This window comes from Saccostrea cucullata, unplaced genomic scaffold, assembly GCF_032062105.1.
Source record: "Saccostrea cucullata isolate Sc308-1 unplaced genomic scaffold, CSIRO_AGI_Scuc_v1 ctg1856, whole genome shotgun sequence".
NCBI classification, from domain to species: domain Eukaryota; kingdom Metazoa; phylum Mollusca; class Bivalvia; order Ostreida; family Ostreidae; genus Saccostrea; species Saccostrea cuccullata.
This window is the reverse complement of record NW_026930124.1, coordinates 78,552-99,059: the sequence shown is the minus strand read 5'-3', so window position 1 is coordinate 99,059 and position 20,508 is coordinate 78,552. Positions and strand designations below refer to the sequence as shown.

At 33.2% G+C, this 20,508-nt stretch overlaps 2 protein-coding genes across 3 annotated transcripts; one reads left to right on the top strand and one right to left on the bottom strand.

Annotated features, from left to right (window-relative positions):
• Positions 1–4,199, bottom strand: LOC134282967 (cyclin-G1-like). Of its 2 annotated transcripts, none has more exons than XM_062765398.1 (9): positions 4,110–4,199; positions 3,617–3,844; positions 2,740–2,832; positions 2,096–2,227; positions 1,888–1,962; positions 1,508–1,756; positions 1,284–1,388; positions 824–1,038; positions 1–661 (listed from the first exon to the last, which is right to left on the bottom strand). In XM_062765398.1, exons 2-9 carry the CDS (start codon positions 3,743–3,745, stop codon positions 556–558), a joined length of 1,104 nt encoding a protein of 367 aa, XP_062621382.1. In that variant the 5' UTR covers positions 3,746–3,844; positions 4,110–4,199; the 3' UTR covers positions 1–555. The 2 variants fall into 2 exon arrangements, with proteins under 2 accessions (XP_062621382.1, XP_062621383.1); XM_062765399.1 differs by having other exon boundaries at positions 2,740–2,817.
• A 157-nt stretch (positions 4,200–4,356) lies between these two features.
• Positions 4,357–12,452, top strand: LOC134282969 (cyclin-I-like). The gene is made up of 8 exons (XM_062765400.1): positions 4,357–4,540; positions 4,897–5,044; positions 8,009–8,137; positions 8,615–8,689; positions 8,799–8,939; positions 9,147–9,377; positions 9,615–11,137; positions 11,692–12,452. The coding sequence occupies exons 2-7, from the start codon at positions 4,928–4,930 to the stop codon at positions 9,906–9,908; spliced, it is 987 nt and encodes a 328-aa protein (XP_062621384.1). The 5' UTR covers positions 4,357–4,540; positions 4,897–4,927; the 3' UTR covers positions 9,909–11,137; positions 11,692–12,452.
• The last annotated feature ends 8,056 nt before the right edge of the window (positions 12,453–20,508 follow it).

Below are 20,508 nucleotides of genomic sequence, written 5' to 3'. Positions count from 1 at the left end.
AGCTTCAAAAAAATAAATTTATTTGCACCAATTCTAGGAAATATACTGTGTATTTTCTTTTCGCATATATCTACACATTCAACACTTTAATATACTCATTAAAACACAAATACACATTAAAACATAGATATAAAATAAAATATGTGTTACTTAGGCTAGTCAACAGTGGATTTCCAGATTGAATATATACTTTTCCACCCTGCAATTGTACACATCCACACATAAAAATAAAAATTAATAAAAAAAACAAAACAATATACATTGTACTTTTGAACTAACCATAGCAGTTCTTTAGTGCTTAACCCTTTATCCATTCACACTACACTAAAAATTAATTTATATTTAAATAACAGACAGTCACACAATTTAATAAATAACAAAATAATGAATCTAAAATACTTTTGTCTCTGCAAGCATTAGTTCTTTCTTGCCATTGTGGAAAATAAAATAATTGATTTGTGTAAAAATAAATAATTTTGATTTCAGTAATATAATAAAATGTCTACTGAGCTCAATCTGAGCTAATAAAGCTCTCATTTGCTGAATATTGCACATTTATTCCAGGCTGCATGTTGCAGACTTCTGAGGTAAAATACAGGTACTCCAACTGTGGCCTCCAAACACAAACTTCTGATGGCTGACTCTTATCTCTTCATTATCACTACAAGGAAAATCAGTTCAATATTTATACAAACATGCACATGTATAAAAACTGTGGAAAGCGAATATCAATTAAATCGATAGATATTTATTGAAACCATTACAGAAAAAAATATAACCCATCCCTTATGAAAGAATGACCACTTTTAAATTTCACACTCACCTTTCAGTCTCGCTGACTAATAAATCCACCGAGGGGTCTTCTTCAATGGCAGGTAACTCAGAATCTCCATAGAGGCTAGGACGGGACACGAGATTGGGTCGAAGGAAAGGTTTAGGCATCGGGAGACAGGAGGGGTGACTCTTGGGACTATTTCTATAGTTGTCAAGCACTTGGGACACTGCATCATGGCACTCATAAAGCTCAGCATCAGAAACCTAAATGGAAATACCCTCAAATTAATGAATACAACTACATCTATATACATTTTTTACTTTGTTAAAATTTTCATTTTTGTTGTTTTTGTGATATATAAATAATTTAAATGCATGTAAATTGCGTCCAGTGCACTTAAAGGGACTAATGAAGAGAAACAGCTTACAAGATTTACATTTTACAGATATTTTTTCTTAAATACAAGTGTACATAGCCCTTTATATTTCTAAATTACCAAACATTTTACCTGGCATACATTGTGAAGATTAAATAAACACTGGTTCATTGCATTATCCAGTAATTCTTTTTCCTTCAGACCATGTTGAAGTAAACTTAGTGCTAAACAAGCAGTCTACAAAACAAAATTACAAATCCTATATAGACATATAGAAGCAGCAAAAATCTATTTTTTTTTTTTTTTTTGCAATATTATCATATAATGTCAGCACTGATCCAAGAAAGATAACTTACAGAGTATATTGCACATGAGCTGTAGTTGATGCAAATCTCAAACTTTTGGACAAGTTGTGAAAGAAAATGGTGATCTAGCACCTTGGTTGTTGTACATATATCACACAAAGTCTTAAGTAGAGAAGGACAAGTCTGAACCCACAGTTTCCAGTCAAGCTTCTGCATGACAACTGTCTCCATTCTCTTCAAATCGGAGGACTTCCAGGCATGCTGCATCAAGTTAGATAACTCTGTCGCTGATGGAACATCCTAATGAAAATGATTTTTGAAAAAATGCTTTTAATGATATTAAAAAAAGCATGAACAATTTTATACTTGTTAATTTGTAAATCTGATAATTTTGTTAAGCATGTAAATTTATGCAAATATTGAAAGTTTACCTCATTTTCCTCATGAAATTTGCTGGACAGATAAAAACAGGCTGTTGCAAGGCAAGAATAATACTTTGGCTGGACCTGAAAATAATTTTATCAACATATATCAACATGATCAATTAAATTTGAATAAAGTACAAAAAGCAAGTACTAAATGTACTTGATATTGTAAATTCTACTGATTTTTTTCTGGCACATATTTTATTTAAATTACCTTGACTTTTGCTAGAAATCTGTCTAGACAGCTAACTGCAATGGCATAAGTTGAAGAATTGCAGTTATAAAAATGTGTTAGGCAGCGTATAGTAGAGACAGCTTTATCCCTCTGCACACTTATTGAGTTGTCCTGTAGAAGAAAGTAATACTGTATATCAAAAAAACTTGATTATATATGATTATTTCATTTAAAAAGCAAATAGATATTGAAAGCCTTGATACATTTATGTTAAAAGGGATGGAGATTTATGATAAACAAAAGTTATAACAAAAATTAAACTTAAAAAATGCATTTGAATTGTATTCCTTTTAGAGCTCAAATAATACATTACTCAGAATGCATACAACAAAACTACTCAGAGAGCAATTTTTATATCAGGCTATTACAAATGGTTAGGATATAGTTGAAAGCAGCCTTATAATTTCAGGATCTTAATTTCCCCTAATGAAAATTTAAAGTTTAAGTTGATTTACACTGTAAAAAATGACTGGAAAAAAAGTTATACAAAAGAACAAGATGAAGCCAAGTGAAAAATTAAACCTAAACAAAAGAATCAAAATACGAACCCGCCTTTTTTCCCCCTCAGGCCCTGCATCTGAAAGTTATACTTAAAATTAAATTAATTTGATGTCATATCTTACCAGTTTGGGTGCTGGAAATTGCTTAACAATTTCTCTCAGTTTTTCAAGCAAATGCTCTTTTGATGGTCCTAACCGTGTCTGTAAATTAATACACTGTAATATAAATTTTTTTGCATAAATGCAATGAATATTAAAGGGAACGTTTGGTCAGAATTAAAATTTTTATATATAAAACTGTAAAAAAAATAAAAGCTGCATTAATTAATTTGTTTTAATAGCTTAATCGGAGCAGCATGGGGAAAACCTTATCATGTCCAATGTGTTTATGACTGCAGAAAAATAAAATTCCTTCTTTCAGATATAAGTCATAGCAATTAAATTAACATTCTTTTTGGACACATAAGAACTTTAAAAAGTTTTAGTTAAAATCTTGTAAAATAATACAACCTTTGCAGCTAAGTTTTTAATTAAGGTTAAATCCAACCAGTTTATGGCTTTTTATTATTATTTCATTATCCTAAATCTCTCATAGGAATGTGAAATTATATTTACTATAGTATATTCATATCCAAAATTAAAATGCACACACTTAATTGGCACATTTTCACAACTTGATTATGCCTGATAGTGTTTACACTTAACCCTGCAATACGTCTAAAAGTAAATTAATAACTTTATCTCTCAACATGGCAGCCTAATTTATAAATTTGTTTTATTACTATATAATTAAGTTGAAACAAATGGCAGTAACAGGTAAAATTCATTATTGACCATTCAATGAATGATATATCAAAAAAAATTTTTAGACCAAACGTTTCCTTTAATGCCATTAAACATGTAAAATAAGAAATTATATATTTTGGCAAGAAACAGAGAATATTTTCTCTTCTATCAACATTTTAGATTGAAAAAAAAAATCTACTTTATGGACAATCACCTTTTCTGTCGAATCTTTGCAAGGGACATGGTTCCCAGGTCCCAGCTGATTTTTCTGACTCTTTCCCATTTTCTCACAAAACAACAAATTAATTGCACGACGACTGTGATTTACCGTTTCTTGGACCATTTTTAATCACTGAGGTGCAAAGCTTTTTCTCAGCCTATATCTTCAAGATAACATTTGTGCATCTGCTCCAGTTGTCATTGTGCCACTTGCAGACGGCAGCTGTCAACAAAAACGTTTAAAAATTGGCGCACATCTTAAACCCTCTCTCGTTCAATCTAACATTTGTAACGCTCGCTTTCATTGGATGAATATATCTATTCAAATGTGAACTATAAATAGTTTTGTTTTGTAAACATCAGCATAAAATTGTTAAGCGATTTATCTCCATTTTACCCGTTTTTACATCTTATTGCATGGTATTTTTCTTGTCATAACATTAAATTAAATTGAATGTACTTCAAAAAAGAGATTACATCGAGTTTACCTCATAGTTTCCTTTTTTGACAGCTCTGACCTCGATGGTGAAAACAAATTTTGTTCGCTTCCAAGGGCGTAGTTCTCCCTCCGCGCTAATGATTCCTCAAGAATTTTCTATGAATTGGACCAAAAATATATATGCATCCTTACAGCAAAATATTTTGTAATATTTGGTTAATTAAGACACATATGCATATACAGTATGAAGTTAATTAATGAAACTTACTAATTTTTTTTTTCTGCGGATGAATATTGTAGGAACTATATTTGACCCTTACCAACAAGGAATTTTCTTGGAACGCAACTCTAATACATAGCTCTTATTATTTTCGTTTATTCGATAGAAGATGGAGTTTTAAAAACATCAATGTAAGCAGGATAGTGTGAATGGAACAGGGGAACATCCTAGTTCAACTCTCGTTCCATTTTTCTCGTCAGGTGAGTGTTATTTTTATGGACATTTTTGCTGATGTTGGTTTGCATCAGCTGAATCATGGAAGCCATTTTGACAGTAGACTATTTTAAGCTTAGAAAACATTTTATCAAATATTCTGGGTTTTTGAGATGGATTTATATAGCGGTATTTCAGTTGTATTAAAACTTCTAGCAATCTGAGTTAAGAAAAGAAAGTTATGTAAAATTTTGGAAAAAATTTCTAGAAGATGCTATGGTAACATTGCATATTTGAGTGCTCACTCATCAACCCACTATTTCATCTTTAAAACATGTAAAAATAGTCTAGGCCTATACTTGTTGAATTACAAGATTTCATTATGAGTTGAATTTCATTTCAGTGTTTTGGTGCGGCAGTTTGGGGTTGTCAAGATGGAGTCACACAAAAGATTAGATGCTAGGCATCTGATGAAGATGCTTGGGGAGCACCTTGCTAGATGCAGTCAGTGGTCATCAAATGTGTACAAGTCCATGGGGGCTGGTGATGATGTAAGTTATTTGTTAGTTAAATTATGTAATTGTCATACACTTTGTTATTTATTTATTGTTAATTATTCAGTGATAAGTAATGGTAATATCAAGACAAATATTATGTTTTAAACTCCCCAAAAATGTTTCTACCATACCAAAGGAAAAGTTTGATGCTAATTGGTTCAACTTAAAGCCTAAACAGATTTCTCACATTTTAAAAAGTGTATTGGAATTCCTTTCAACATGTTCAAGTTTTGCTTTTAGAAATTGTCCAAGTGATATTTTTTCATAAAAACATGTAAAAAAGGAAGTAAATAAACAGAGTAATGATTATATAAATGAGTTGTTTCTGTAAATGAGACTATTTCTTGGAATGTCTTTTGTAGTTGAAGTTAAGTTTAAAAAAACAAAAAAACAAAACATAGATCAGCTGTTTAACCAGGAAATTCTTAATATCCATCCTTGTTTGATGAAATTGTGATGACGTTATAAGTTAGAGGATGTTGAGTAAAGCTAAGAAATTTCTAAACAATTACATCATGTATACGTTTGTCATTGAGTCAGTCACTGACTGTGACATAATCATATCCAGGCTAATGTAATCAAAATCCTACTTAGCATTCATCATTCTGTGTTTTGACATACCGTAATTTTCGGGTTATAGGTCGATGGGGTATATAGGTCGAAAGGCTCATTTTCAGCCTTAATTTTTGAAAAATCCTCCTTTATATAGGAGTTTGTTTCCCGTTTTCTACTTTACAACGTATCAGAAATTATTATTACCGTCCACATGAACGTGATATTTTAATGAGTACAGCATTTAAATAAAGTTTTTTAAAAAATGTAAAAACTTTTTGAATTGTGTTATTTTTTTTCTCCAACTTGCCTGTTCAATGCCTTCGTAGTTTCATACTGTTGTTAAACCAGAGGCAAAAATAACACGTAATATGTTTCTTATTTTAAGTTTAAATGAGACATAATAATTCTGATTTCAGAACATCACATTCCTTATATAGTTTATTCAGTTAGTTATTTACCGGTGGACGTTGCTTCGATGTCCGCCATTTTCATTTTTGTTCTTCAGTTTGCTAAAAAACCATTGAATGTATATATAAAGCAACAGTAAAGAATTGAAATAATATTACCATGCTGCAAGTTTAATTTATAAATTTAATTGAGAGTACCGGTATATCTTTGTTTGAATTTCATGGCTTTGTTTGTTCAGTAATACATGATTTGCTAAGCAGTTGAAACCTTTGCGTGTACACAGTGTAAATCCTTTTATCTGTTGTTTAAAATTCGTTAGAAGCCAATCTTTGTATAGCGGTAATTCAGTGTACTTCTTGTGTACGGAGAAGCTTTTAATAAACCTTATAATATCAGTTAAAATTATATTTCTTTCTTAAATCATATTTCTGTAACCTGCATTTATTACTAATTCTTTGCTTGTAAAACTCCATATCAATAAAATTAATTTTTTATCATCCGCATGTATATTTCCATAATTGCTTGTAAAACTTTTTTTAGGAATTATTTCACTCATTTTACATTAAAATAAATATACGACTTTTACAATAAAAAAATTAATACTATTTCAATTTATCAATCTACTAATTAATGGTAAAACACTACACTTGTGATCTTGAAAAAATTTCCGTATTTTAAATTTTGATACAGTTGCGGTTTTACTTTTAGTAAACGATAGCGACTTCAACTTCACAAGATGGCTACCGCATAATATAACACGTTGAGGAATTATTAACTTGATGAAGCACAGTTTTTTCCTTTGTCATCAACGGACATTTAATGGAATTTATTTTGTAAGAAAGCTAAGAATAAATATTTTATTGTTTACCTAGGCATTAATTTTTCTGCAAAATAATCACAGATTTGCTCTGAAATTTACGTAAATTTTATTGATTTTGGGGCATTTTTCGTAAACTTGAGCCTTAGAAAGGTCGATTAAAAATGTTTCATGTCTCCAGTCCTGAAACTGAGCTTTTTAATTTTTTTATATATACTTGAAATATTGTAAATTATTGGTCCTTGTTCATGATTTGACCAAGTTCAAAGCCCATTTTGTACAAATCTGATTTTTTCATCCTATGCAAAATTAAATTCTATGTAAACATTCTTAATCCTATAAATAATTTTATGGGATTGTTTTGGAATATGGAGACACATTCAAAAAGAAGGAAGAAACATGAAAACTTGTGTTAATCAATGTAAAAATATGGAATTGAATAGTTTTGTAAATATAACCTGGGTTTACCTGTAAGACAGTAGCTATTTTTAGACTGTTTTAAACCCCAGCTTTACAAGGTCACTGATCACGGGACACAGAAAAACTTGACAGTGATTGCTGGCAGGTGCCCAAGTCGGTCATTTCTAGTTAGTTTATTTTTAACAACCTTTGTCATTAGTATCGGGGAATTCAAAGCAAACTTTAAAAATCCAATCCATGTCAATAGGTTTTAATATATTCATTGTTTCCTACTACTGGTTTTACATGTTTATGTTAAAACATGCACAAATGTCACGAATGCCATGGCGATGACAGTGTTTTGTATTTTATGATGGTGTTTTATAAAAGCACACATTATATATGTCATGTTTGTGGAATATAAAAATAAATATCTCCACCAGTGAATTAAAAATAGCAACTGTTTTATTAATTACTTGTCATATCAAAACATGATTAATTCAAGCACAATACCAGTGATTTTTTTTTTTTTGGCATCCAAAATGGCTGCCACTGGTTGTAGGGGGAGTTGTTACACTAATGATTACTCTTTATATTTAAGGTAAATTCATATCAAATACATGCATTAGGATTTTAAGATTTTTAAAGAAACAGATCAATTAAATTTTAAATGTAATCTAACCATTGATTGTCACAACTGTATTGTCACAACAAAAAAGTAAAGACACATATTTAAGAAAAATATTGTATTCAATTTATCTTCTGTCTTTTTTTAATAGGAGGTCTTGGGTTTACAGAGAGATAAGGTTGTTGGTTGGATTTTGTCATTGAATGCTGAGTTCCGATTTACACCTGAAACCCTTGGACTGGCTATTTGTCTCCTTGACCGCTTTCTGAATCTTGTTAAGGTAATTTCCTCAATCTTTCATTCTTGGGAATCTATGCATTTTTTATTCACACATTTCATTAATTAGCAATTCAGATTAAAATCTGAGTGTTTGTTATGAATGTTATGTTGATTTACATTAATATTCATTTCATTCTGTTTACCCTTATATGTTAATAATTATCTTCAGGGATCGAGCTAGACTAAAAATTTACTATTAAGAGAGGCAATACTGCTCCTTTGAAAAATTACCAGATGTTTTTGATAGATTTTCATGATTTTTAAAAAGGGAACAAGATTGAAATCTTTAACATGTATAAGAAAACTAAAACTTTGTTTTTGTGATCATGAATAATTTTGGCAAAGTTTTGAGCACAAATTTAAAGGAACTATTTAGCTTTTTATCCCTGAGTTGGTTTTCTTTTGAATAAAATTCATGCATTTTAAACTGTTTTTTCATTTAAATGAATTGACAATAAGTTTTTTTTACCTTTGCCAGGTCCGCCCCAAGTATCTACCCTGTGTAGCCATCTGCTGCTTGTACATCGCAGCAAAAACCTTGGAAGAAGATGAGGTATGTTTAAATTTGTATTCTTCACAAAAGTTGAAGTATGGATGTAAAAAATTCTGTTTGTCTCACTAAAGAGTTTCAGGAAGATTAACACAATAATCTTTTATTATAGGTAATACCCAGCACCAAGGATCTTGTGAAGACGATCAGATGTGTCTGCTCTGTGTCGGAAGTTCTCAGGATGGAGGCCATTATCCTGAATAAACTCTCCTGGAATGTCAAACAGGTCACAGCAGTGGATCTTCTTCACATTGTAAGTCAAATGCATCAATGCATTAATAAAATATTAATATAATGTCTTGGTTATAATGTAAATTAGATATAAAAGTGAAGCAGGTGGAGAAAAGGTTTCAAAAGATTGTTCAGAAATATTGTGCAATTTTTCATTTTCATGTGATCATAGTTCTATCAATTTATTGATGTTTCTCCCAAAAGCTAATTTTCAATAAATCCTTTACAGATCCATGGCTTGCTGATGTGTTATTACCCCAAACTGCTAGATGGACTGAGCAACCTGACTCCCTCACAGCACCTGAGTATGATGATGCGGAAGGTCTTCCATTGTCTGGGAAACCACCAACTGGCAGTCTTCAGCCCCATCAGCCTGGTGTTGTCCACTGTGAGCTTAGAGCTGGAACAAATTACCCCAAACTGGTTCTCCATAGTGCACACAGTCCAGCAAGTGGCAGAGGTAGGGAGAGTACTAACAATTCATTTTGAAGATAGCTGTGTATTGTGACCCCCCCCCCCCCCCCCAAAAAAAAAAAAAAAAAAAAAAAAACTTATATTATCACTGTTCTCAGGTCTAAATCAGATATCTTCAATTTGATGTCAATTAGATCTAGATAAATTATCTGTTCATTATCATTGATAATATTTTTTGACATTTTATACAAATGTATATAAAAGTGTTTGATTTTTGTTACAGGTCAACAATCAAACCTTCTTTCACTGTCGTGAAAGGATTGGTTTGTACTTGTCCAAGCATGGACTTCTACCCTCTGGATATCAGTTTAGAGTGATCAAGCGTTCCAAGTCGATCAAGAGAAAGGCCGTGGATGACGAAGAGGAAGATCTGTACGATGGCATCAAACGTCTGTACAACGAGGACTCCATGGACACCAGCTCTACTGTGAGGAAGTCATGTAGCTCGGAGGTGGTTCAGCACCAAGACACTGACGGAAGAAACAGTTTCCTTGTAGCTGCTGTCAGCGCCAATTAGAACATTTCTGTTCTGTTGGTTGACAAAGCTTATCTCTTTTGAAAGTTATTTGACTTGATAAAAAAAATTAATTTCAGCAAATCCTTAAAAAATTGGGATGGGGGTGGGGAGGCTTTAGTAAGAAATAGTTCAGAGAGGTAGATTAATTATATCTTGACAATCAGGCAATCAGGACAAATTTTTATTTCAGAACCATTGCAATAGTTATTTTCCTATAAATATTTAGTTACAATATTTGGCCCAATTTTTATATATTTCAGTTGTGGTAATTTTAAAGATCTAGGGAATGCCACAAAAAAGCTCTTTTTTTAACCCGAAAAATTACAGATAAGCTTTTGTTCAACCAAGTCTTTCAAGTTGTTCAGATTAAAGACTCTGCATTGATGATGGTACAGAATTATTTCCCCCAGCCTGTATGGAAAATTAGTTAGTTTTTTTGTCTACAAAAGTTGTTATAATTTTGTTATGTTTTTAGAGTTTTATTATTTATTGTATTCATTCAGTGGCCACTTCACTTCTGTCTTTTTAGTTCTTCCCATTGCATTGCTTTTGAAATGAACTTTTTTTTTTCTCAAAATTCAAGAATTATGTTTATGTATGTGTATACACATGTATTAATGCATAGCAAATTGTTTAAATTTGATGTTTGATTAAACTAAAAGGCAAAATAAGCATGGAAAGGGTGCTATTAAGTCTCCGGTGAGAAATTTTACATAATGTGGCCTATTTATGTTATTGTCTGACTTAACCATATATAGGTGACTTTTATTTCTTTTAAATAGTTAAATACATGTGTCCATACTGGCTGGAGGAAAAGGAAAACTCAACCCCAAAGGACAAAAAAAAAATTAATAAATATGCCACCAACCGCCATACTAAGCTTTGTTTTATTGTGTCAGATTAATTTTCAGTTTAAAAGAACCAAAAAAAGTTCATAAAATAAAATGTTAAAAAAAATATATAAAAATCTTCAGTTACAATTGTACCCACGTTTAACAAGCATTATGTAGACTGTATATGGATGTTGATTATTTTTATTTTAAAGTAGACAAAGATCTTGATTGTATATAATTATATAATAATTTTGTAACATTGTGTTTGTATGGAATTTAGTGAATTTCCACCCAAGCAAGGGATACGGAAAGTCTCAGGCAGCATAATTCCACTGATTTATTATATTAATAGACAGTTTTGTTGAAATGTAATTGGACCATGTGTTAAGATCGCACGTTAATATATATTTTAAATTAAATTTGTTTTTCATTTTTAGTTTTCCTATCTAACTTTTAAAATTTTTCAAAAAGATATAGCCAAATTCCCATTTGAATTTGTTGAAAATCAAACTCTCATCTTCAAGTCTTTCCTGTGCATTTGTAATAATTAATAATTTATTGAAGGATTTCATTGCGCCAGTCCTGGCTCAAAAATCCTAAATGCGGAATTGTATATATGAATGTAATGATTATAATCATCTAAAATGGCTGTTTTTGTGGTAACAAAGCCCGCTCCTAACATGGCTCTGTTTCGTGTTAACGTCATCGTCATTTGCAAAAGGCACTTGCTTTGTAAACCGATGTTGCCTTTTTTATTTCCGTAAACTGTGCCAAGATTGCTAAATTCATAATGTATATTGTAAAACGATGTGCATACCTCATATGCATCAAATAATGCAAAAAGATTTGTTGTTTATCAAATTGCATGTTGAAATACTCTTAATATATAATTTGAAGATTTTGCTGCATTTAAATTTCTCTTCTGACCAATTTTCATAATTTTCGCCAAGATTTGTATTTCAGCATTTTCTTTTTTTTTTTTGTTTTTAATTTGTTGACAAATCTTAAGGGTAATATTGTTAATTGATTATTTATGTGAAGGATTTCATTTCCCTCCTAGTATATATGTATACAAAAAGAACAAATATTTGCAAAAGGCACTGGTCAGTTATTGTGAATAAGTTTGTATATTGTAAATAAGTTGTTATTTGAAATACTCTTTTTATATATAATTGAAGAAGAGTGACTTATACTTGCCAAGATTTATAATCATCAGGTGAGAGAGACTGATATTACTATGTAAAAGGAGGAATAGATCTTTAACTGTGAAACAAGTTTAGCAAAAGGAAAACTTTGCTTTAACACTCAGATTTTACAAATTCCATTCCAATGAGATCTGAATGAGCTTAAATGAAAGAGAGAGATCAGAAATCCAATTATAAGAGAGAAGGTGTGAAGAAAAAGTGGGTGATACATGCAAATTTTTATAACTTTTTTTCATGTCATTGTTGTTATGTATTTTTGTTATAATTTCATTTTAGTCCCATTAGGCTGTGTATTTGACCTGTAGAAATTACTAAACTGGACTGCCGCACATACCTTTTTCTTTCTTTTATCTGTAAATCTTGCAAACTCTCACTTCTCAAACTTTCAGGCAGGTTAAGGTTTAGTTAGTATCTACAGTATATGAATGACAACACATTGTTGTTATCAATCGATGGCTGTGTTATGTAAAAAGATTTGAATGGCAATAAATGATTTCTGGTGGCAATTCCTTGTTGCAATTTTCAATTACACCATGTTTAAAGATTGGCTGAGCATTATCTTTAAAACTGTTAAAGGAGGTTCTTAAATATCGTCGCAAACCACGGCCAAAATATTATCTTCCGTTCTGTGCGGACTCCGAACAGTGACTTGATACGATGGTTCATTAGGATCTCGGTTCAGTTCTTGAAATGCTTTTTATGTGTTATATACAAATTATTGTGTTCATGTAAATGCCTATGTATGTCATTATTGTGACCTTGTTCACGTGGATAAGACTTTCATCAGAGCGTCTACATCACTTGGTCTGAATTGTTAAGGTTAACATTAACAAATAACTTGTAACTATCTGTAAACAATAGGCTGTCAGACAAACGGGTCAGCTTTACTCCAGTGTAACGGACTGCGTCTGATATCAGTCTACACTTGTAGATAAAGTCTTGCATCGTTATGTCCTTGATACTGATACTTTTGACTGATTATAAATCGATTTGCTGACTTGCAAAATATGTAAAGTGTTATATCTATGTTTAGAGTGGCCATGAAACGATTTACATTGCTTACACCAAACATTGATCCAAAATTCATTGACATTTCACCAACTTGTGAAGTATATTAACGCGGTGTACATCAAAAACCCTAAATCAAATCATGTTTCGATATCCAAAGGTGGTGTCGGTGTATATTCTGGCCCTTGACACAGTAATTTAATTAAAACGTTGCAATTTCTCATTCATGAACATATCAAGGTAATATTTCTTCGGTTTGTATTTGAAGAAATTCATACAAATTTTTCAAATTACCATAAAAATCAACAGTAATGTCATATTCGACGCTCCAAGCACTGCATAGTCCCAAGGAAAGCTTTTGACCGAAAAGTCATGACTTCTGATATTTAGTATGTTGGTTTGTCTTTCTTTTTGGAATTCATCAAAATGTCATGAAATGCATAAATGCAATTTTTAAAGTGAATTGGAAGGGTGCCCGATTGACATTGCATTTTCTACTTTAGGCACAATCTTGAAGAATTGTGAAATTACAGTTTGGAGGTATACACGGGTAGCTAGGATCACTGAGGGACTTGCGTTTACATGTATTTAAATGCTCCACAGACACGGTGAAATATCAAAAGGTGAAAAATAGGTCGTTGGTCCTCTTTACAAAATCTCACTTTAACTGATAACAATAAGACAGCCAGCATGTATACACATATTGGTAGATTTACACACAACCTTTGACCCAATGTCTTATAATTTAAAATGTTTCCAAGCGCGTCGGTCATGAGTGTAGGGAACTTTTAATTTATTGTTCGGTTTCGTTACGCTGACGATAACCTTTTCTCTACAAGCTAACCATATATAAACCAAAAATATATCACATTCTTTGTTCGCAATAACTTTCCTGAACATATCAACATTTTGAAATATGTTCTGTTTTGAGAATTTTGCAGAACCCCTATGGGCACAAGTGATCTTTTCTGGTCAAAATTAGTGACTGTCGCTGTCGTTGTCGTTAGCTTTTCACTTTGCAGCACCGTTCGATAAAACCCCTGTCACACCGGGGCTGCGTCCTCACGGCGACTTCACGGCGTCCTCAAAAAATGCAAAACGCCGAGGTGATCGCAGTAGAGTCTCCTACAGCGCCGTGACAACGCGGCGAGATCTCCACTGAACGCCGTAGGGTCGCGTAGGGTCTCCTAGAACGCCAGAGGACGGCGATCTTTTTGGGCATGCACAAAGTACGCGCCGTATGATCGCTGTCTGATAAGAACGCAGTAGAAACGTAGTTTGATCGCCGTAGCAGCGCAGTGAGATCTGCAACGACGTAGTGGGAGCTCCGTACGAACGCCGTGAAGACGCACATGATCGCGGCACGAACGCAGTGATAGTAGACTGTGCTTCCACGGAGACCTCGCGGAGATGTCGCGGAGCCCTTGGAGATGTCACTGCGTTTCTATCGCGTTTTTACTGCGCTTCTAATGAGATATATCGTCTTGTGATTTTTTCGACTGCGATTACACGGCGACAGCACGGAGTTGTCACCGCAATCATTGCGCTCCCGAATCACAATGCGCTTTCACGGCGTTGTTAGAGCGTTGTCAGCCAGCTCACAAAACAAGAGCAATGAGATCATAATTCCAACGTATTTGTTACACTAGGAGCATTTAAGTAAATCATGGAAGTGAAAATTACACCAGAACTTGTTCTATTGTTTCACTTAAATTTTGTAGAAAACTTTTCAGTGTGTTTATATTTTTTTACATTCATAATAAAATCAAAGAAAATTTAACAACACATCTGAACCGATATAATTGAAAAAAAGGAGTTTTATCATAAAACTATTTATAATTTAGTAATTATTTAAATAGAACATTTTTAATTTATATATTAAGAATTTTTTTTTGGCATGATTCGAAGTCTTTTCATCGTGAAGCTTAAGTCTTTAAACAAAAATGTTTTACATTCCTTCTGAATATATATCAATGAGTATAGAACGCATTGTGAACGTACTGTGAACGCAGCAAGCGCAGTGAGAACTCCGTGAACACGAGGTGACAACTCCTAACACGCCATGAAAACTCCGCGGAAGCGCAGTCTTCTGGAGATCATATATCTCAGTGAGACCGCAGTAGAAGCGCGTCGGTCGCCATAGGGACGCCTTGACATCTTCACATTGTGAAAATTTACAGAAATTTGCGCAATTTTCCTGCGATTCCATGGCGATTTTAAAAATTTAACAACGCCGTAAAGACTCCGTGTAAACGCAGCTGGGTGTGACAGGGCCTTAAATTCATTTGGTACAGAGTATCTTTATGTAAAGGGTATTCAAATTTGTTCAAATGATATGAGGGACCACCCTCTTTCAATGGGAGATAGTTAAGACATACTAAAACATGTATTTGGGTTAGGTTATTTAATCTTTTTCTCAAGAAACATCGGGGAAGATCAAATTTATTTACAGCGAATTACTAAATACGGTTATACCGATCAAGTTGTCAATAGCTTGCTGGATAGCTAAGGGTATTTAATTTGGTTCATTTGGAATCATTTTGGCACAGGACTTCACAAAACTTGATAATATTTGGATTAGAACAAAATTTTTGGTTCAAATAATCTTTCCTCAATTGGTCTAAAGCACTACATTCTAAAATATAACGATACTCATCTTTTGTCTGGTTACTACTGCACAAGCTACAAAATCATTCAATTTTTTAGTACCATTCCATCCACCTGTTTCATTTGGAAAGTGGTGATCTGTGGTTCTAAACTCAACAAAAGTTTTTTTTCTTTATATTATAACAGTGTTAAATATTTTTCGCACTAAAGTTGGTTTTTTAAATTCTATAATTTAAACTTTTTGAAGATTCTTGAACTTCACTATTCCTCTTTTGAATATATTGATCTTTTAATCTTTGTTTGACTGTAGCAGTTATCCATTCTACGTTATAAAATATTGCCCATACCATATATCTGATAAACTACATCGTTCAAAAATCTTTTATAAGGAAATGAAATTCATGAGTTTTTATTTTCCGCTTTATCATATCATACGAGGGGTTATCAAAAAATTTGTGGACTAGAGCCATAAAATTAAAACCGCTTTAGGTACATCAAAGAATTTTAAAATATCTAGTTAGCATCATCTTTTCTATCTAAACCAGAAGTCTCTATCGAGACTGTAGCTCTACTGGTTTTTACTTATGATAAAGGAGAGAAAAGTAGCAGTTGGTACATAAAACTTAACAAAAGCAATACTGTATACAGGGAAATTTTCGCCTCATGTTATTTTCGCCCCATTCATTCACCCTAGTCACATTTGGGCAAATTTAAAACAGGGCAAATCAAAGAACGCTGTGTAATTTCTTATAAAGAAATGTGAATGGGCGAATTTAAAACAGGGCAAAATTGTTAGGAAGTGTATAAGGTTAAATATAATATGGGGCAAAAATAACCCTGTATACAGTAAATAGAAAATGATCCTTGATTAAGTCTCTTTTTGTGGCAAGGTTGCAATAAGACTACAACTGCAGGGGTAGCTTTTAATAAAATTTTACAGAATAACCAATTTTAGTAACCATGGCAACATCGTTCATCAAAATCAAAAACAGAAAACTGATAATTATGCTTCTCAGAGTAGTCCACTTGCATGTCAAATTATATTATAATCAGACTAAAACTATATTTGGAGTAGCATTTTGAAAGTATTTTACAGAAATTTCTATTTCTAGTAACCACGACAACACCGTTCATCGAAATCAAAAACCGATATATAGAATTATGTATGAAATCAGACCAAAACTGAAGGAGGAATAGCATTTTGAAAATTTGACATCCAAAAATCCCGTTAATTCAGGTATGTGTTAGGATACAATTGTTCCTTAAGATATGGAATTTTTACTACATTCTACAAGTTCAATGAAATTTTATCGTAAATTTTACATAGAGTGTTCAAACAAATAAGGCCTTGGATATGACGTCAAAAGGGGGGGACAGGTTTCCTTTTCCAGTATTCTATAGAGTATGCCCCTAAAAACTGGAATAGACCTAATTAAGAAATGCTGAAACCGGCTAAGAGAAATAATATGCATCCAGAGTACTCGTCTTTTAATATCAACATAGATTCAGAGAGAAAATGGATACACTGTTCATTTCGATTTGTAGTCAAGGTGTGAAAAATCAATCACGTCAAAAAAAAACTCCAAAAAGCAAGATATGCTGGTAAAATCAAGTGAGGATCTCTCCCATTGTATAAATCCATTTTGAATATTATATTCATTGAAAGCCCCTGTTCATGACATTGTAAAGTCATACTTATAAACAAGGCGGGTTTAAGTCCTTACTCAGCTCCAGGGAATCTGATCAAAACTAGAGGTACTGTGAGTAATAAGCTCACTAAATGATACCCCCCGCCTCCCATATGAATATAATGACAATGTCCATGTTTTGCTGTGGGAAACCCAAAATATGTGTCACACCAAAAAGTAAAATAGGAAGTGCACAATGACAATATGTAATAAAGATTCTGTGAAAGTTTCATTAAATTTCATTCAGTGGTATGAGAGGAGTTGCAGATAAGAGATGGGTACCCCAAAGCGTAACAGACAGACGGTCGGACGGACGTACAGACAGACGGACGGACGGACATACCGATTACTATTTACCCTCCAGCTTTTCAAGGGGGTATAATAAGTGTAAAAGGTAGAAGAAGCGGTTGAAAAACAATTACGTTGTCGCACATGATGAAACTAAACGACGACAGCAGACAAACAGCCATCCTTTATTATACCCCCCGCTTGAAAAGTGGGAGGGTATATAGTAATCGTTATGTCTGTCCGCTTTGGGGTACCCATCTTCTATCCGTAACTCCTCTTATACTACCGAGTGAAATTTTATGAAACTTTCAGAGAATCTTTATTACATATTGGCATTGTGCATCTCCTATTTTACTTTTTTATTCCAAGTATTTTAGGTTTCATTAATTTGCCATTATATTCTTACCTATATGACATCACATATAGCAGTTTCTGAATAACATTTGATACGACGAGTTATTTCTCTTTACACAGCGTAAAACAATACATAGCAAAACATGGACATTATGGGAGGCGGGGGGTATCGTTTAGTGAGCTCATTGCTCACAGTACCTCTAGATTGTTCTATAATATAGGGATTATGCATATTAAGAAACATTCAATGACAACAGTGCATTAATTAATAATATATTTACGAGTGCATGAGAGTCCATGAGCTTTTTTCACAATGAAACTTGATAAAGTTTTTATCTTTATAGCTATAAAAGAGTTTTCATATCCTACAGCATAACTGTGATGCCGGAAGATACCAACAATATAAAGGTGATCCATTCCTCTCCTAGGATAGTTCCATCCTTTGTAGACCCCTGAAGAATATTTACCATAGCAGTTTCGGGCAAGTGTGTGAGATCGATATATGTGTTCTTTGGTAGACAATTAACGATCAGGGTCATGAGATGTTCACGGCTTTTGTACAGATTCGGAGAGTCTAAGATGAAGTACATGTATAATACAATATCCCGAGCACTTCTTTTGCATAATATGCACACTGCTTCTTCCGTCTCATACGTAAAAGAGAGATTTTTGAGGTCGAATAGTTTCCAGGTAAACTCCGCGGGTGTTAGAGGCTGAGAGTCCAAAGTGGATGAGGTGTAAGTTCTTGGTGTATTTCTGCAAAACGATTTAGTTCTGGTCGGTATCCAAGTGAGATCCTTTATTCGTTATAAGAAGAAAGGTCTATAAGCTTGCTGATGCACTGATTCCAGCTGAGTTTTGATGGTGTTTCTTTATTGATGAGGTCCTCACTGAAGAAGTAATCTATCATGTATTGTAACTTTCATAACTTTATAAATACAGTCTATAAATCTGCGTTTCTTTTGAAGAGTATTATTGGAGAAGGTTCACAGACTTGCAATAAACAGACGCTTAGAAAATAAAGTGTAGCTAGATCTACAGAGACGATTCCAGAGGAGTAGTTGATTCTTCTGAATAATCTTTTCCATCTTTATGATTCCCAACGCGTACATGTATATAGTGCATGGTGATTGAAATTGTCGATGGAAGCCTTGAATCCTGCGTGCTGCAAACCTTTGTAGTATTTCAAGATTCTCTGTTGACTTCTTTGATATGATTGTCCACATCTCGCAACCATATAGAACTGCGGGTAAAACAACCGTTTTCCATAGTTTGGAGCTCAAGAGAGGGTAAATACCGTGCTTGCGGACCTCGATATTTATCAAGGAATTCATGAATTTTCGTCCCTTGTTGCATGCTTTTGAAATTGCGTTTTCTCTCGTGAGTTTGTCAGTTATTTGAATCCCGCCGTACCTGTTTTTATTTGTGATACGCGCGTCATCTTTTCCCAGATAGAAGTTCTTCTCTGCATCAGGTTGTCTACGGTTGCGCTTACAGGTAAAGTACATGACACAGCTTTTCAAAGGATTATATGTTTATCTCCATTTCGATGCATAGTTGGATACAATATCTAGTTGTCTTTGCGTCCTGCTCTGTTCAGCTGCCTGCATATTAGGTGTAGGGGAAATTGTGGCATTGGTGCTTGTGATGGCATTTGAAATGGATATTGAAAATTGGAGAATGGGTAAGGATAGGGATAGAATGGTGAGGGAAATGGTAAGGAAAAGAATTGATAAGGATTGTCGATCTTCACTCTCTTAGGATCTGCATCATTTTCAGGAGAATTTGAAGATGACTCAGAATAAGCATTTTTATATTCATTTGCCTGGCTACATGACTTCTCTATTATGTAGGCAAATTCATCAGCATCACTTTTTGAAGTAGTGGTATTTCATTTTAGTAAGGTTTTTGAGAATGATAAACATCTTTAAGCAAGGATGAACTTTTTGAATATTCTGAGGGATTCCACTTTTGAAGTAGTTCTCGCATCACAGAAGCAAGGAATTGGTATTCTGTTGAAAGGACGATACCATGGATTTTTCAGATTCAAGATCTTTAAGTTTACAGGTTCTCTTCCACTTGTCTCTTCTCTTGTCTAAAGTAATTACATGAATGAAATTTTAATCTCTACTGGTCAAAGACCAGAAGAGCTTATGCGATAGTAAGGTGTCCGTCGTCCGTCCGTCTGTCTGTAAACAATTTTTCAAAATGCTACTCCTCCTACAGTTTTGGTCTGATTTTAATATAACTTGGCACACAAGTAGACTACACTAAGACACATAAAATAGTGCATCGGTTTTTGATTTCGATGAACAGTGTTGCCATGGTTACTAAAAGTAGAATTTTCTGTGAAATTCCTTTAAAACGCTACTCCTTCTACAGTTTTGGTCTGATTTCAATATTACTTGGCACACAAGTAGACTACACTAAGACACATAAACTAGTGCATCGGTTTTTGATTTCAATGAACGGTGTTGCCATGGTTACTAAAAATAAAATTTTCTGTGAAATTCCTTTAAAACGCTACTCCGTCTACAGTTTTGATCTGATTTCAATATTACTTGACACACAATTAGACTTCACTAAGACACATAAACTAGTGCATCGGTTTTGATTT

Bases quoted from the DNA above. Each gene is read 5' to 3' on its own strand.
- LOC134282967 (XM_062765398.1), bottom strand. From the start codon at position 3,745: ATGGTCCAAGAAACGGTAAATCACAGTCGTCGTGCAATTAATTTGTTG. The intron at 1,963-2,095 runs GTAATTTAAATA...AATTATTTTCAG, and splicing joins GATTTCTAGCAAAAGTCAAG to GTCCAGCCAAAGTATTATTC. The intron at 1,039-1,283 runs GTAAAATGTTTG...ATTTCCATTTAG, and splicing joins ATCTTCACAATGTATGCCAG to GTTTCTGATGCTGAGCTTTA.
- LOC134282969 (XM_062765400.1), top strand. From the start codon at position 4,928: ATGGAGTCACACAAAAGATTAGATGCTAGGCATCTGATGAAGATGCTT. The intron at 5,045-8,008 runs GTAAGTTATTTG...TTTTTTTAATAG, and splicing joins CCATGGGGGCTGGTGATGAT to GAGGTCTTGGGTTTACAGAG. The intron at 8,690-8,798 runs GTATGTTTAAAT...CTTTTATTATAG, and splicing joins AAACCTTGGAAGAAGATGAG to GTAATACCCAGCACCAAGGA.